Source organism: Petaurus breviceps, unplaced genomic scaffold (assembly GCF_028583685.1).
Source record: "Petaurus breviceps papuanus isolate PSGF00001 unplaced genomic scaffold, PetGlider_PUasm1.0 208, whole genome shotgun sequence".
NCBI lineage: Eukaryota > Metazoa > Chordata > Mammalia > Diprotodontia > Petauridae > Petaurus > Petaurus breviceps.
Window position 1 is genome coordinate 22,323,255 of NW_027185852.1, and position 14,943 is coordinate 22,338,197.

The following is a 14,943-nucleotide window of genomic DNA, read 5'->3' on the forward strand; positions in this document are numbered from 1 at the left end:
ATGGCTCCAGAGGAGAAAGTGAGGCTAGTGACCTTTCACAACCCAGCCTCACTTAAATTGGATTCACTTCCAGGTCTTGGCTTCTTCCTGATATCGGGGTACTCTCCAAGAACCAAAGACAGACTACAACAGAACATTGTACTGAGCATTGAGGGGAGATGAAAAGTTGAAGTGAGACTATTCCTCCTATGGTGCTTAGAGTCTAGCCAGGGCCTATGACAGTGTGAGACATTACTTGATGAGTGCCCAAGACTGGTCATTTTCCTTCCTCTCCCTCTCTTTTCTGACATCCTTCTCCCACCAGGTCCAGATCCTTATCACCTCAGACATGACCTATTACTAGTCTCCTATCTGGTCTTCCACTTTCTAGTCTTTGCCTCTCCAGTTTATCCCACAACACTATTGGCTAGGTGTCTCCCCATTGCATTGGAATGAGGTCCTTACTCCTTAACCTAATAGTCAAACTCCCTGGCACAGCAGATTACCCTGTAGGGGCCATTTGCATTCATTAAGTGCAAAGCATTGTGACCATCAACAATCACTGAAAGGGATATTAAGATAGTCCCAGCCTATCTACCTTAGCTGGGAGGTAAACAGTTAAAAACATTATCAACATCATAAACCACCTGCAACTATGTCGAGACATTTTCTGGGAAAATTTAATCATTTTATTAATAAGACCAGTAAGTTACTAATAAAGGATGGTCATTTGGTCGACTCCCTTAGACCAAAAATACTTATGGTGGGGAGCTCCCAGTTTATATACCCTTCCAATGAGGAGCTGATGTCACCCATCATAAAATATGTACCAGACCACTCCCTTCCACCTACACCAAACCACCCCCAGGCTTGAGCTATCTCCATCCTTTTTGTTTGTTTGTTTTTTGCTTTTTTGGAGGGCAATTGGGGTTAAGTGATTTGCCCAAGGTCACACGGCTAGTAAGTGTTAAGTGTCTGAAGTCGGATCTGAACCCAGGTCCTCCTGACTCCAGGGCCTGTGCTCTATTCACTGCACCACCTAGCTGCCCCTAAGCTATCTCCATTCTTAAACTATGGGCCACAGTTTAAGAAGTGCTGAAGGGGTCGAGGGTGGAAAAAGTTTAAGAAGCCCTGGTCTAAACTGGTCTGGGCTTTTAAATGTTTTCTACTGCTGCTACTGCTACTGCTGCTAATCTTTGAAAAACTGGAGGAAGGAAAAGGTGCCCCAGGACTGGAGAAGAGCAGATATCCTCCTGATATTCCAGAAAGGGAAGCCTGTGTGTATCTGCAAACCAGTGGGCTTCTGATGGGGTGCTTGTGCTTGAACCCCAGTTTGTGAAATCACATTTCTCCCTAGCCTCAAAACACTGTCTCAGGTAGTTTCTCTCTAGCTCAAGGGCAGCATACTCTAGCAAAATACTTCTCTGTCTTCCTGATAGTGGCCAGCTGCACTTACAGAATTTAGTGATTTGACCCAACTGCGTACTGGCAGCTGTGCACTGGGTCATGCCTATGATATATATCCTGGACTCAGACGTAAGTATACTCCCTAGCTCTTTATACACATCCAGAATCCCTCGGTAGCTTGGAATAGAAATTTATTCCCAACATCTAATCTTGTCTAACAAGACATTAACGGGGACTGCCTGAGTTTTCTCAGTCAGCCCTCATTGCTAGCTGACTTAGTGACTTTTTAAGCCTAAAACCACACCTCCATGCAGCCCCCCCCCCCCGCCTTGGGCTATTTCCCAGTGAATCCTGGGCAATATGCCTGTCCAGTAGATATTAAAAGTGCATGTTCCTTTAAGAACTGACTATTCCTTAACTCTTCCCTATTCCTGCCCTGACTCACCTAGTAAGCATAATTGGCACAGGTTTTACTATGGTTATTCTATAAAAACTTTAACTCTAACCCTTTAAGGTTGCAGGTTCCCTAAGACCTCGCCCTCTGTAAAGCATAACAATAAATCTACACCACCTTGACTTAAAGAATGCTTGAGTGCAGTGCGTAAATGCATTCCAGACTGCTTTCCAGGGACTCTGGTTATTGGGGTCCCTGGACTCCCTGACCTCTTGACCTCATCACAATTCTGTTCAGCTTCGTAGCAGGAACTATATTAAGGGGAAGCTGGTGCTAAGGTCCTCAAGACCAGGTCATAGGGACTCCCCTTATATCCTTGGGTCAGGTGACCTGGCTGATCATGGAAATGTGGTCGATTTCACCAAAGCAGCTGACAGCCTCATGCTGCATGCAGATGGGCTACACAGGTCTTGGATCTCACTAATTCCGTATTAGTGAGGGCAAAAGAGGAGAGAAACATTTAAAATGTTAGTAATTATCTAGAAATGGAAATGGTGGTCACAAAACCCAACTTTGTCGAGAACGGAGCATGCTTTATTCGCCTCATTTGGTTTCTGGACAGGGTTAATAGACTTAATTAATAATTATACAGACACTTAAAAAACTTTATAACAGAAATTGAGAGTTTTGTATGCAGTCCTCTTTTTTTGTCTATTGAAATACTTAAGTTAATAATAAAAAGTTTTTTTTAATTGATTGCTATAATAGGGATAGATTTACTTGTTGAGTTGTGTCTAATTCTGTGACCCCATTTGGGGTTTTCTTGGCAAAGATACTGGAGTGGTTTGCCATTTCCTTTTCTAGCTCATTTTACAGATGAGGAAACTGAGGCAGACAGGGTGAAGTGACTTGTCCAGGGTCACACAATAAATATCTGAGGCCTGATTTGAATTCAGGTCTTCCTGACTCCAGACCCAATGCTCTATCCACTGAACTACCTAGCTGTGTCAGAAACATTTACTTAGATTTTAGCAAAGCAATTTACAAAGCGTCTGATTACCATAGTGTGGAAAAGATGAAGAAATGAGAACTATATAATATTAATGATAATAGCTAAGATTTATATAGCAATTTAAAGTTTACCAAACATTTTCTCACTTAATAACCCTCTGAGGTCCCACTAGAATTATTATCCCCATTTTATGGATAAGGAGACTAAGAGGTTAAAAGGCTTGCACATGGACATTGAGCTAGGCAGTGTCTGAGGTCACATTAGAACCCAGTTCTTTCAGATTCCAAGTCCATTACTGTATTATACCATACCACAAAAAATCTGATTAGTCATACCTACTAAAAAGGAGTTAATTAATGGTCATTAAAAGGAAGTCTCTATTGGAGTGCCCCAGGGATCTATAGTTGCCTTTTTACTATTTACTATTTTTTATTGATGACTTGTACGGCATGTTTACCAAGTTAGCAGATGACACAAAGCTAGGAGAGATTTAATTAATATATTTGCTGACATAGGATCCAGATATTTTGGCAAACTGGATCTTCGGGTTGATTTTTTTTTTTACTCTGGACCTATGATTTTATAGGGAATTTCCAACGTGGAAACCTCCATCCTCCAATGGAACTCAATCAATTAAACAGCAAGCATTTATTGAGTGACTACTCTATGCTCTAGGTACTGAGGATACAAAAATAAAAATAAAAACAGTCCTTGCTCTCAAGTCGCTTATATCATTCTATCAGGGGAAACAACCTGATCAAATATAAGTCTGGCATTGTGGAACCAATGATGGTCCCAAGGGCCTAGGGTTCGGCACCACTCCCTTCTACACTAAGGGGCCCTTTTGCTTTGGACCCAGGTTTTCTGTCTGCACCAAGATCAGTCTTAGGGGAACTTAGTCTCTAATGAGAAGGTTTAGGAGCCCCTTTCTCATCCCCATTGCCTCATTAAACCCCAACTCTTGCACCCCAGAGACAAATTAGGCTGTGGCTCAGATCTAGGATTTCCCAAAAAGGGTGTTGTTTAAAAAAAAAAAGGCACTGAATTTATAACATGAATCCAGATCATTTATTTCTGCACACACGGAATAAAATGCCTCAGGGCCATCTCCAGAACCAGGTCCAGGTGGTCCAGTCAGAAACAAGACTCTTTCCACCTCCCACCCTCCAAGGCATTCTCCGGCAGCAGGCTAGCCCCTGTCCAAACTCTCATTCCCTCTCTAGCTCTGTGAGGTCTGATAAGGGCTCCACAGGACACAACATTGCCACTTGCCATGCAACTGGATCTCAAAGGCATATTTGGAACGGTCTAATCACCTGCTTCCCTCAAAAGACTTCTCTCCAACCCCTGACATACCCTGAACTCATTCCTCAATAGTTAGCACAGGCAGTACCCCTTCTGCTCTTTCCATCCCAGTGATTCTGAACACTCAAAGTCCCACTCTACATCTGCCTTCACTTCCACTGTGCTCTCTGGAATGAGTACTCCATAATCAGCAAACTTCCTTTCATCTTAAACCGCTCCTTTTCTCATTGCTCCCCTTTCCTGACTCTTTTTCTGTGTTGTCTCCCCCTTTAAATTGTAAGTTCCTTGAGGGCAGGGATTGTCTTTATGAATTGATTCTGTACCTGGTAGGTGCACAATCAGTGTTTATTGGATTGGAAGTAGTAACCCATTGCTAAAAAGGACTTGGTATCTTAGTGTGTGTCACATGGGAAACCCTGAGTGGTTCCTTGTCTCTGCCCTAGGACAGTTGAGTTCTGTGGAGCTGAAATCAGGCAGGGCAGCAGATGCAAAGTGGAGAGAGCTAAAGTTCAGTACCTGCCCTGTATAAAGGAAGGTATTAGGGGCAGTTTGGTAGTCCCCCTCCAGACCGATGATTTAAAGGAGAGGAGGCTGAGGGAGGTGGTATCAGTCAGTTGAGTTGGTTGCCAGGTGGTGAGCTTGGAAGTGATGTTGTCGTGGGAGGGGCATCTTGTTCTGTGGAGCTGAAACCAGGCAGATGCAAAGTGAAGGGACTCAGGGAGAAGCAGGCTGCTGAGATCTCCCATGGTTACCTGGGACCAGGAGGTTCCACTCTATGACCCCTCCCTAGGATGAATGAGTGAAGGTTCTGAGTGAGAGGCAAGAGAGAAGACTCCAGAAGAAAAAATAATGTGCATTCAACACACTTTTAAGTTGAATCTGCTTATTAACATTCTCTCCATCGTATTCTTGTCTAGACAAGCAATAAAGCAGTCAGTCAAGCCCTGATTTGCTGATTTCTGAAGTGTAAATGCTCACAGTGAAAATTTAAGAGCTGGTTCATATGAACAAACTCTGGAAAACCCTTCAGTTAAGTACATAGCACCTAATTTTTAATAAAGAATGAGAATAAACAGTAATTAGACAAAGATGAGAGGGGGAAAGGGAGCAGTTCAAGGGCATCTGCAGACTACAAGCTTCTCTAAACTCTTCTTTCTCATGGGGAGAAATCAAGGCAATTGCTTCAATCTCCAACTTGGAATTAGAGGAGAAGGAGTACTGGGCAATTCATCTAGCCTAGTATGATCATCTCCTCACATATTCACAACTTCAGCCACAGTCAAAGCATTTGGGTGTAGTGGTCTCAGTCCCTTTCTTTAAGTTGGGCTCTGCTGAGTAGAATGTCCTGACCCAGAGGCCCTGGCCTCATGGTCCCAAGAAGGATCCACTTCTCTTCTGGCTGCTTTCTCCTTGAATTTTTCATGAAAACTACTACTACTAAAACATTCTACTATTTTCAAATACAACTGTATTAATGCTGATGGATCCTGGGGAAATATCTCCATCTCTATAGCAATTGTGATGTGGGGTTATATCTGTAACCCAGAGTCAAATTAAGTCGCCAACAAATATTTAATAAGCAAGCACTTATGTACAAGGTCATATACTACTAAGGGCTGGGGATAGAAAGGCAAGACAGTCCCTGTTCTCAAAGAGCTCACAGTCTAGAGGAGATATATGCAAACAACTATGCAAAAACAAGATACAGACAGGATAAACTGAGGGTAATCTCAGAGGGAAGGCCCTAGCATTAAGGAGAACTGGGAAAGGCTTCCTGTAAAAGGTAGAAGATTTTAGCTGAGATTAAAAGAAGTCAGTGGGAGCCAGGAGGCAGAGATGAGGAGTGAGAGCATTCCAGGCATGAGCAACAGCCAGAGGGTCTGATAGATAGAGGGTCCTGTTTGTGAAACATCCAGGAAACCAGTGCTACTGAATCGCAGAGTATGTAGAGGGGAGTACAGCAAAAAGAAGACTGGAAGGGTAGGGTTTTGAATGCCAAAGAGAGGATTTTAAATTTGATCCTGGAGGTGATAGGGAGTCAAGGGAATTTACTGAATAGGAGAGGGTGACACAGACCTAAACTTTAGGAAGGTCACCTTGATAAATGAATGAAGGATAGAGTGGAGTCAGGGAGAGATGTCAGGAAACAGACTCACCAGCAGGGACTGCAATAGCCCAAGTGTGAGATGATGGGGGCCTGCACCAGGGTGGGGGCAACGTCTGAGAAAATCAAGCATATTCAAGAGATGCTGCACAGGTGAAATGGACAAGAGATGCCCCACAAGTGAAATCTACAAGAGATGTTGCAAAGGTGAAGTCGACAAGAGATCTGCAAAGGTGAAATGGATATGTCCAACAGCTTGGATGGGGGTGGAGGGGAGTGAGAGGGAGAGAGGAGTCCAGACTGACTTCTAGGTTGTGAGCCTGGGGCCTGGAAGGATGGTGTTGCTTCTGCTGTAATAGGGACATTTAAAGGTGGAGGAGGTTAGGGGTGGGGAACATAACGAACTCAGTTTAGGACATACTGAGTTCAAGATGTCTACTGGACATCCAGTTAAAGACGTCTGAAAGGCAGTTGGAGAGCCGAGATTGGAGGTAGGCAGAGGGGTAGATCTGGGATAGATCTACATAGATGGTGATTAAATTCATGATGAGATCAGCAAGGGAAGTAGCCAAGAAGGAGAACAGTCTGGTTAGGTTCAGTCCCATGGTCCAGGCAGAAGGCGGAACGCTGCTGCGGACTGGTCGGGGCACGGCCGGAATTCCTTCGCGGAGGCTCCAGTCCTGGCAACTGGTTCACAGTGGAGCCCTGCCCCGGTCGCTAGGTAACGCCTCTCCAGCCGCTTGGAGCCTACGGCCTCCCGGTTGCTAGGCAACGCCACGCCTTCCACGTTCTGGCCCCGCCTCCAGTTGCCCGGCAACTCCGCCCTCTGTCTCCGCCCTCCCTTCCCGCTGGCCGCGCTTTGGCGCCGCCCTCTGGTTGCCGGGCGACCCCCCTCCTCCGTCACCGGCCCCCCTCCCCTCGGCGCCGCCATGCGGGTAGTCGATCTGTGCCTGGCCTCCGAGGGCACCGAGGTCATCTTGGCCACGTCCAGCGACGAGAAGTACCCGCCCGAGAACATTATTGATGGGTGAGGTCCGGGGTGTGGGGCGGGCGCGCCCGGGGCTGCCCCCAGAGGGTCTGACCGAGGCTTGGGCAGGGAGGGAGGCCAGGGCCCCCCTGGACGGGGCGGGAAACTGAGGCCGGGCTGGGCCACGCAGGCCCGGAGTGCTGGAGCCAGGGTCCAGGGTCTGACCGGGTCCCCCTAGACGGCGTCAGTAGGCCCTGGGGCCCTCCTTCGGGCTCTCACATCCCCTGGTGAGCTAAGGTGACCCTGGAGAATCGACCGACCCCAGGTCTCAAAGGCGTGGAGCAGTCCTAACCTCTCTCCTGCTCCCATCCATTCGTGGACGACACCCCCTCCCCCCCGTCCGGCTTTCTCTCCCCCTTCTTGGGAGCTATTTTACGGAAAAGGAAACTGAGGCCCGCAGGTACCTGTCCCGCGACAAGAATAACGGTAACGGCTGAACTGTGCTCTGCACTTTATGACTGGAAAGGATTTTACACAAACCACCCCATTGCTGTCACACTTTATTTCATAGGGTTCTGAGGATCATCGGAGAAAAGGCATTTTGTAAACTACAAAGCACTGTATCAATGCTAGCTACTATTAGTTTGGTAGCAGAGGCAGAGAGATATTAGATGGCTTGTGCCCAGGTTACAAAGTAGCCAGGCTGGGATTCAACCTTCCCCTCCAGACCCGGGGAGAAGTGACTTTTCTTGGTAATTTTGATGGCCCCTGACGCTTGTCCCTCAAAAGATGGAACCTGGCCAGCAGAGAGGAAGAATTCCTGCAGCCCAGCAGAACTGAAGGAAGTAACAGATGAGTTTGGTAAACAGACCACAAGGCCACCCTGTCTGTGATATGGGAACAGGGAGGGATTTCACTTTCTCTGCCATGCCCCACAGCTTTCTGTGTTTGCCAGAAGAGCAACCAATTATTTCTTGGTTTGTCTTAACAAAAAGTAGAGGAAGCAACAAGGGAATTGTGGCTGTAGGCTGAACCATGAGGGCTGACGACCCCAAGGAAACTAGGCAGATAGAGGGGACCTGGTCATCAGGCCCAGGCAAAAGATGACGTCCAGCTTATAGAAGGTATTGCTTGGTGGGACTACTGAGCCTCCGAACTGCTCATCTAGCCTCATCTCTTTTCTTTTTAAAAAACATTTTTATTTATTTTGTTAAATATTTCCCAATTATATTTTAAAAATTTTTATATTCGCTTTTTAAAATTTTGAACTCTTAAACTCTTTCCCTTCTTCTGGCCCCTCCACCACTCCTTGAGGAGAGTAGTCTGATGTGAGTTTTACATGTGAAGCCATTCAAAACATATTTCTGTATTAGCTGTGTTGCAAAAGAAAACATGCACACACAGAAACCAAAAAATAAAAAAAAGATGCTTCATCTGTATTTGGAAATAATCAGTCAGCTCATATCTTTCGCCTTTCACCATCCACAAGAATTTTGGAAGAGACTTTGTTGGATTCTTTGCCAAAATCTGAGATCTATATCTGTAATCCATAACATTCCTCTTACCTATCAGTCTAGTTGCCTGTTGAAAAAGGAAATGGTATTCTGGTGTAATGAAGGGACACTCTGAGGGCTCCCTTCACCCCATCTGCTGAACTGGGACCAACATGGCAACCAAGACTGGGGTCTTATATGTACTTTAGCAAGGGGCCCTAGCACAGGAGCATCCCTAGGCAGGCTCCTGAGGCCTTTGCTGGAGCCTTTCTGGTGAGTGGGAAGGGAGGGTCCTGTTCTTGATGAAGCCAGATGGTTCTTTTGTGTTCACTGCTCACTCATTCATTCAGCAAGCATTTATTAAGTTCCTGCTGTATGCCAGGCACCTTTCTAGGTTCTAGGAATACAAAGACAAAGGTGAAGTAGCTTCTGCCCTCAGGAAGCTTACAGTCCACTGGAAGGAAACAGTGTCTCCAGGAAGAAGTAGCTCCCTTTTCTAGATATTCACAAACCATCTGGACAATAATAGCCTCTGAATTTTGCCAGGAATCCTCTTTTTTTGAAGATTGAGTCACTGATCCTTCTCCAGCCCTGTGGCCTCTTCCCCATTCCCCTCACTCTTTCTGAGATCACTAATGGGGGCTCAGCTCTCACATCCACAAATTCTCCTAGTTCATTGAATGTGGTTCTGGGTCAGGTGAATTGAACTCATCAAGGGCAACTCTATCCTTTGTTAACTGATAAATTTTTTTATTTGACAAAAAAAAGAACACATAAACCACAATTAGAATATTCTTCTTGAAATCAGTTAAGCAGAGCAGCATAAAAGGTAATTGCAACCTTACACTTTTGTAATTTACCATTTATTAAAAAAAAAAAAAAGGAATAAGCAGCTAGGTAGCTCAGTAGATAGAGTGCTGGGCCTGGAGTCAGGAAGACTCATCTTCCCAAGTTCAAATCTGGCCTCAGACACTTACTAGCTGTGGGACCCTGGGCAAGTTACTTCACCCTGTTTGCCTCAGTTTCCTCATCTGGAAAATGAACCTGAGAAGGAAATGACAAACCTCTCCAGTGTCTCTGCCAAGAAAACCCCTAATGGGGTCACAAAGAGTCAGACGCAACTGAAAAAATGACTGGACAGCAACAACAAAATAACAAGCATTTCCAGAGGTGGCCTGGACTTGAAGTCAGTGAGATCTAGGTACATACCCCACCTCTGACACTGACTAGCTGTGTGACCCTGGACAGGCCCCTTAACTTCTCTGATCTTCAATTTCTTTGTCTTTCTAATGTGGGGTTTGGACTTGTTGGCCTCTGAAATCCCTTGCAAACTGTGTATCTCTATGCCCTGATCATAAAAAAAAAAAAAGACCTAATAATTAAAGATCCAGTGTCAATGTTTCAGCAATGTCAGTATAGTAAAAATTACTGCAGTACCCGGATTACCCTCTGAATTTAGTGCTATGCTAACATTACTCAAAAGATACTTTATAGAATGAAACAAAAGGCCCAAAGAATCGAGAGAGCTAGTATGAAAACAAAAGAAGGATGGAATGTTTCCGTCTATAGGATTTCAGATTTGACTCCAAAGCAGTGATCACTAAAAACCATCTGTTATTAGGTTTGAAAAACAGATATGGGTCAGTGGAGTACATAAAATAAGCACATTTGAGAAAATAAGTCCCTGTAACGGAACACAGACTTCTGGTGGACCTAGAAAACAGCTGGCAAAAAATTGCTTTAGACCAGGAGCTTACACCTAATAGTGCACAGATTCCAGATGAGTAAAGATCTTAATGTCGAAAACTGGAGGTGAGGGGGAGGTTACAGTTATGGAGAGGGAAATATTTATCACCTAACAAGGGGTAGAAGAGTGAGTGGAACAGTGCATGAAGTGCCAGGAATACCCACCTTCATATATGGCCTCAGGTGTTTACTAGCTGTGTGACCCTGGGCAAGTCATGGACCCTCTGCCTCAGTTTCCCCATCTATAAAACAGCATCTCCCTCCAGGGGTTGTTGTCCTAAGTGAGATATTCTTGTGAAGCACTTAGTACAGTGCCAGGTACACAGTAAACACAACATAAAGATTAAGGAAAACTGTATATAAATTTGAAAACTTCTGAATTATTGGAGAGTCACCATGCAGTTTTTAAGCCCCCCCCCCCTCCCGTTCTATACCAAGCACTTGGGATACAAAGGGAGGCAAAAAAAAATCCCATTAGTCTCTGCCCTCCAGGATCTCACAGTAATGAAGTTCTTGCAATTAGAATCTGGAGAGATGCCTTGGGGGGGAAATCTTTTCATGAAATGCCCTTGATAAGTCTGTGTTTGAGAGGTAGAGTGTCAAGAAAGTGGGCCTGGCTCAGGCCAAGGCCAGAGGTCCGTTGTCAGGGCAAGGACCCACGGGTGGGCAGCCTAGTGAGAGGCCCAGAGGGACAAGGATGGGACCTGTGGCTTCCTTGATACAGGAGCTCCGTCCACCAAGGTACATCATGACCTCTGCATTCATCTCAGAGAACTTCCTGGGTCACTGAAAAGTGAGGATCACAGTCAGCATCTGTGAGTCAGGACTTGAACCCAGGCCGTTCTGGTCGTGAGGCCTCACATGTGAAAGCACCATAAACATGGCCCTGTGGTGGTGCTCAGGGGGTGTGCACATCACAAAAGTGAGTGTTGGTTGTTTGCAGTTTGGCCTGTTTATGCCTTATTTGTACCTGGTTCTGTTTGTTCCTCATCTCCGTTAGACTGGGAGCTCCTTGAGGGCAGGACCCTGTTTCCTTTCTTTAGGTCTTCACTGCTTCGCGCTTTGCCTGGCACTGGTAGAGGCTTAATAACTGTTTATTCACTGAAGGATGCTTGGGAGGCGGCCACTGGAAGGGTTCATTGAAGTCAGTAGGGCCTACTTTACAACTGCTAATGAGCTAAGGGGAGGGAGCAGACAGAGCCCTGGGAGAGCTGGGCTCTAGTCTGGGCCTTGTGACTTTGCCTGGCTCATCCTCAGTAGTGTTCTGAAGAAGACAACACGGGTGCCGAGCGAGGCAGGGCTGCACAAAGTCGTCAGCCTCACTCTCTTCTGGTCTTCCGAATCCAGGGCCAGGACAAAAGTCAGCATGACTGGTGATGGCCTGGGATACAGTGGGCACCCTTGGCATCTTTGATGCTTGTCCAAGCTCTAGGTGCCCCAAACGCCTACTTTAGCCGCCTTTATGGCCATGGGAACAAATGGGCCTCCTGCGCCCATTCAGGCAGGGATAGACTTCACATGCTTGGGTGTACATCCCCTAACTCACTGATGGGTTTGAGACCTGTCAGTATCTGCCAGCCACCCCTGAGGAACAGTGTAATGGGCAGAGAGTGGGACTCTCCCAGGCTCCCTCTGCTGTCAGTCACCCAGCTCCTCAATGGCCCAGGCAGCTCTCCAAGACTTTAAGTGGAAGAGAAGGTGGAGGGAGTTTTCTCCCTAGTAATTCCACCGGCCAAGAAGCCCCAGTAGGATCCCCACTATGAATATGAAAGCCCTTTGTCCCAGGGCAGCGTTTTCTCCACCCCACCCTGTCATTTTATGGTTTGTCTTCACAGTCATGGATTGGCCTTACCTGGCTTCTGAAAGAACCTCCTCCCTCTCATCTGCAGGAATGCCAGCACGTTCTGGACCACCACGGGGATGTTCCCCCAGGAGTTCATTATTTGTTTTCACAAACACGTGAAGATTGAAAGACTCTCCCTCCAGTGCTACTTTGGTAAGGGGGAGGGCCCACTGTCCATTGGCCTGGGGCAGGGTGGGCGTGGCCGGGAGAGCATGGCTGAAGGGTTCCTAACCCAGTTAAGCCTTCAGCCCAACCCTTCCCAGACGCAAGAAGTTCCCCCAGCCCCCACTGCAGAGGTGTTTGGCAAAAGACCTTACTGAAAACATACAAGGTCGGTTTGCCAGAGCCTGGCTTCACTGCATTTTTGCTGCGGATTCATTCGGCACCAGCACCAAATTCCTGTTTAAAGCTGAGAGTCCAGCTCATTTCCTCTGGAGGATTCTGACCTTCATGGCCGCCCTTTTGTTCTCACAGGGGCCCTGACACGGACCTCACCAGAAGGGAATGCAGCTAGGCAGGGATGCTTGGGGAATCCATAGAATTCCTTTGGGGTATGTGTGGGGCAGAGGCGAAAGGCTGTGGTCCCAGATCATCCCTTGTTCCAGCTGTTTCATTCCAGACCCCAGGGGTTCAAATATGGGAAGCCAAGTGAATGAATGTGGGGCCCCAGAGAGAAATAGGGACTTCAGGAGGAGGACTGGGTTTGGGGAAAAGATACCAAGCACAGTTTAGAACCTGTTGAGTTGCTTCCAGGGTAGATCCTGTAGGTGTCAGAAGGGCAAGGATTTGGGCCCCAGATGCAGTTTGGAGAGCTGTCTCCCTGAGGGGCCATTGACATGAAGAGAATAAATGAGATCCCAAGAAATGAGAGTGAGGGTGCAGTGGGTTGAGGAAGAAAAGGGAAGGGAAGGAGTCCCAAGAAGGGCCCCTTCCAACTCCATCCACAGCCTTGATTTGTGGGTACCCCAAGGTTGTAGGGAATCTAGCTTCACCTGTGTCCTCCTCCAGCACCTGCAAGCCCAGGCCCCACAGAGGCAGTGCCTGCTTCCTTGGCCTTTGATTCCTCCCAAGTTGGGTTTGGGTTTTTCAGAAATTCTTTACTAATATTTATTTAGTTAGCAGACTTTCAGAGAGCCCAGAATTCCTAGTTAAAGGAACCCAGAACCTCTTCTGGCCCCAGAGGTTGGCACAAGTTTCCTGTTAGATCTTGCTCTGCCACCCTCTCTTACTCACCTGGGCTGGGCTCCCACTCAGTGCCAGCTGCTTCCTCTGAGGGGCAGAAGCAGGGTCTGCCCTTCCACTGCCCTGCCTCCCCTCCCACCAAGGGTGTGCCCCAGGGAGCAGCCTGAATCAGTGAACTACCACACCCCAGGGCCCCATTCTGTTCTGTTGATTGTGTGGACTTAAGAAAATGATGGATAAAAGTATCCTTGGGGGGAGGGGTGGGGGGGGTCTCAAGGTGGGTTGCTAAACATTTGCTAGCACCCCCCTGCCTCCAGCTTAACCCCTGCGACCCTCCTGAGGCCAAGCTGGCATCCATTCCTCTTGGCCTTCCCTTGGCTCTCCCTTCTCCCCAAGATCCCATCAACTGTAGTCTGCCGAGGCTTCCCTTCCCCAGCTCATGGTACCCTCAATACCTTCATATACAAGAGAGGCAAGTGTGTTTTGGAGTCAGGGAGAAGGGATTTGAGAACTTCCTCTGAAACCTGTTTGCTGTGTGACCTTGGGGGAGTCATTTCCCCCCCCCACCTTGGCCTTCTCTGGGTGAAGCAGCATTGTGAGGATCCTGCCTCTGATGTGTGCTGACTGTGTGACCCTGGGCAAGTCACTTAACCAAAGACTAGGAGGGAAGGACCCTGTGCAGTTGAAGTCACAGATCCAGACCAGAAGCAGCACTTACACTGCTGACCTAACAGTTTTTGGGGGGAGTTGTTTGTCATCTGTAAAGGTGACATTCTACTCCTCAGGGCAGTATGGAGGAGGACCTGTCACTCCCTGCACTCAGGAATGCACCTGCAGGTTCTGTCATTGGCCTCCCAGGGCTCCCTTTAGGCAGAGGCTCATCCCAGGCACGAGAACATCGCCCCCCAGGACGTGGGGGTGGGATGGGACAGCCTATGGGATAGCTGGTGGAAGGATGGGACAGCCACGAGAGCTGACTAACCACTGATGCCACCCTTGATCTCTGTGATGTTAGTGCGGAGCATAAGGATTGAGAAGAGCAATGCCAAAGAGCCCGTGGACTTTGAGCGGTGGGTGGAAAGAGGTGAGTGCGCTGCTTGAGAAGCGGACCTCGCACTCCCAGTCTGGTCCTTCTGACCCCCCCTTAGGGATTCAGGTGCCCGAGAGGCCCTGCCCTGGCTGATGGAAAGAGCAGCAGACCCAGGCTCTAGCCCCTCCTCAGCTAGAAAATGAGGGAGGCGGACTGGGGGCAGCCAAGGCCCCTTCAGCCCCAGACAGTTGTTTCCAAGGACATTCTCTGTCCCAAGTTCCTTCTTAACTCTCGCCTTCTATGCCAATTCTGGCATTTAGGCTCTAAGCTCCCTCTTATCTCTGTCCCAGCTTTGATGTTCTGTTCTAGGGATTCTCCCCCCTCCAGCATTCCGGGTTTTGTGGCTCCTCCACCTCTGACAGGCTCAGTTCTGTGGCCCCTCCCAGCCTCTGACATCCTCAGTTCTGTGGCCCCTCCCAGC

At 47.6% G+C, this 14,943-nt stretch overlaps 1 protein-coding gene across 3 annotated transcripts in view; it reads left to right on the forward strand.

Annotated features, from left to right (window-relative positions):
• The first annotated feature begins 7,047 nt into the window (after window positions 1–7,047).
• The window catches only part of IFT25 (intraflagellar transport 25), a 9,264-nt gene continuing 1,368 nt past the window's right edge, over window positions 7,048–14,943 (forward strand). The window contains exons 1-3 of one of the 3 annotated variants that reach the window (XM_069093532.1): window positions 7,055–7,228; window positions 12,297–12,403; window positions 14,448–14,516. In XM_069093532.1, the coding sequence (XP_068949633.1) occupies window positions 7,131–7,228; window positions 12,297–12,403; window positions 14,448–14,516 (274 nt within the window). In that variant the 5' untranslated portion in view covers window positions 7,055–7,130. Of the gene's footprint in view, window positions 7,229–12,242; window positions 12,404–14,447; window positions 14,517–14,943 lie in introns of all 3 variants that reach the window. The other 2 variants (XM_069093534.1, XM_069093533.1) reach the window with 2 other exon arrangements.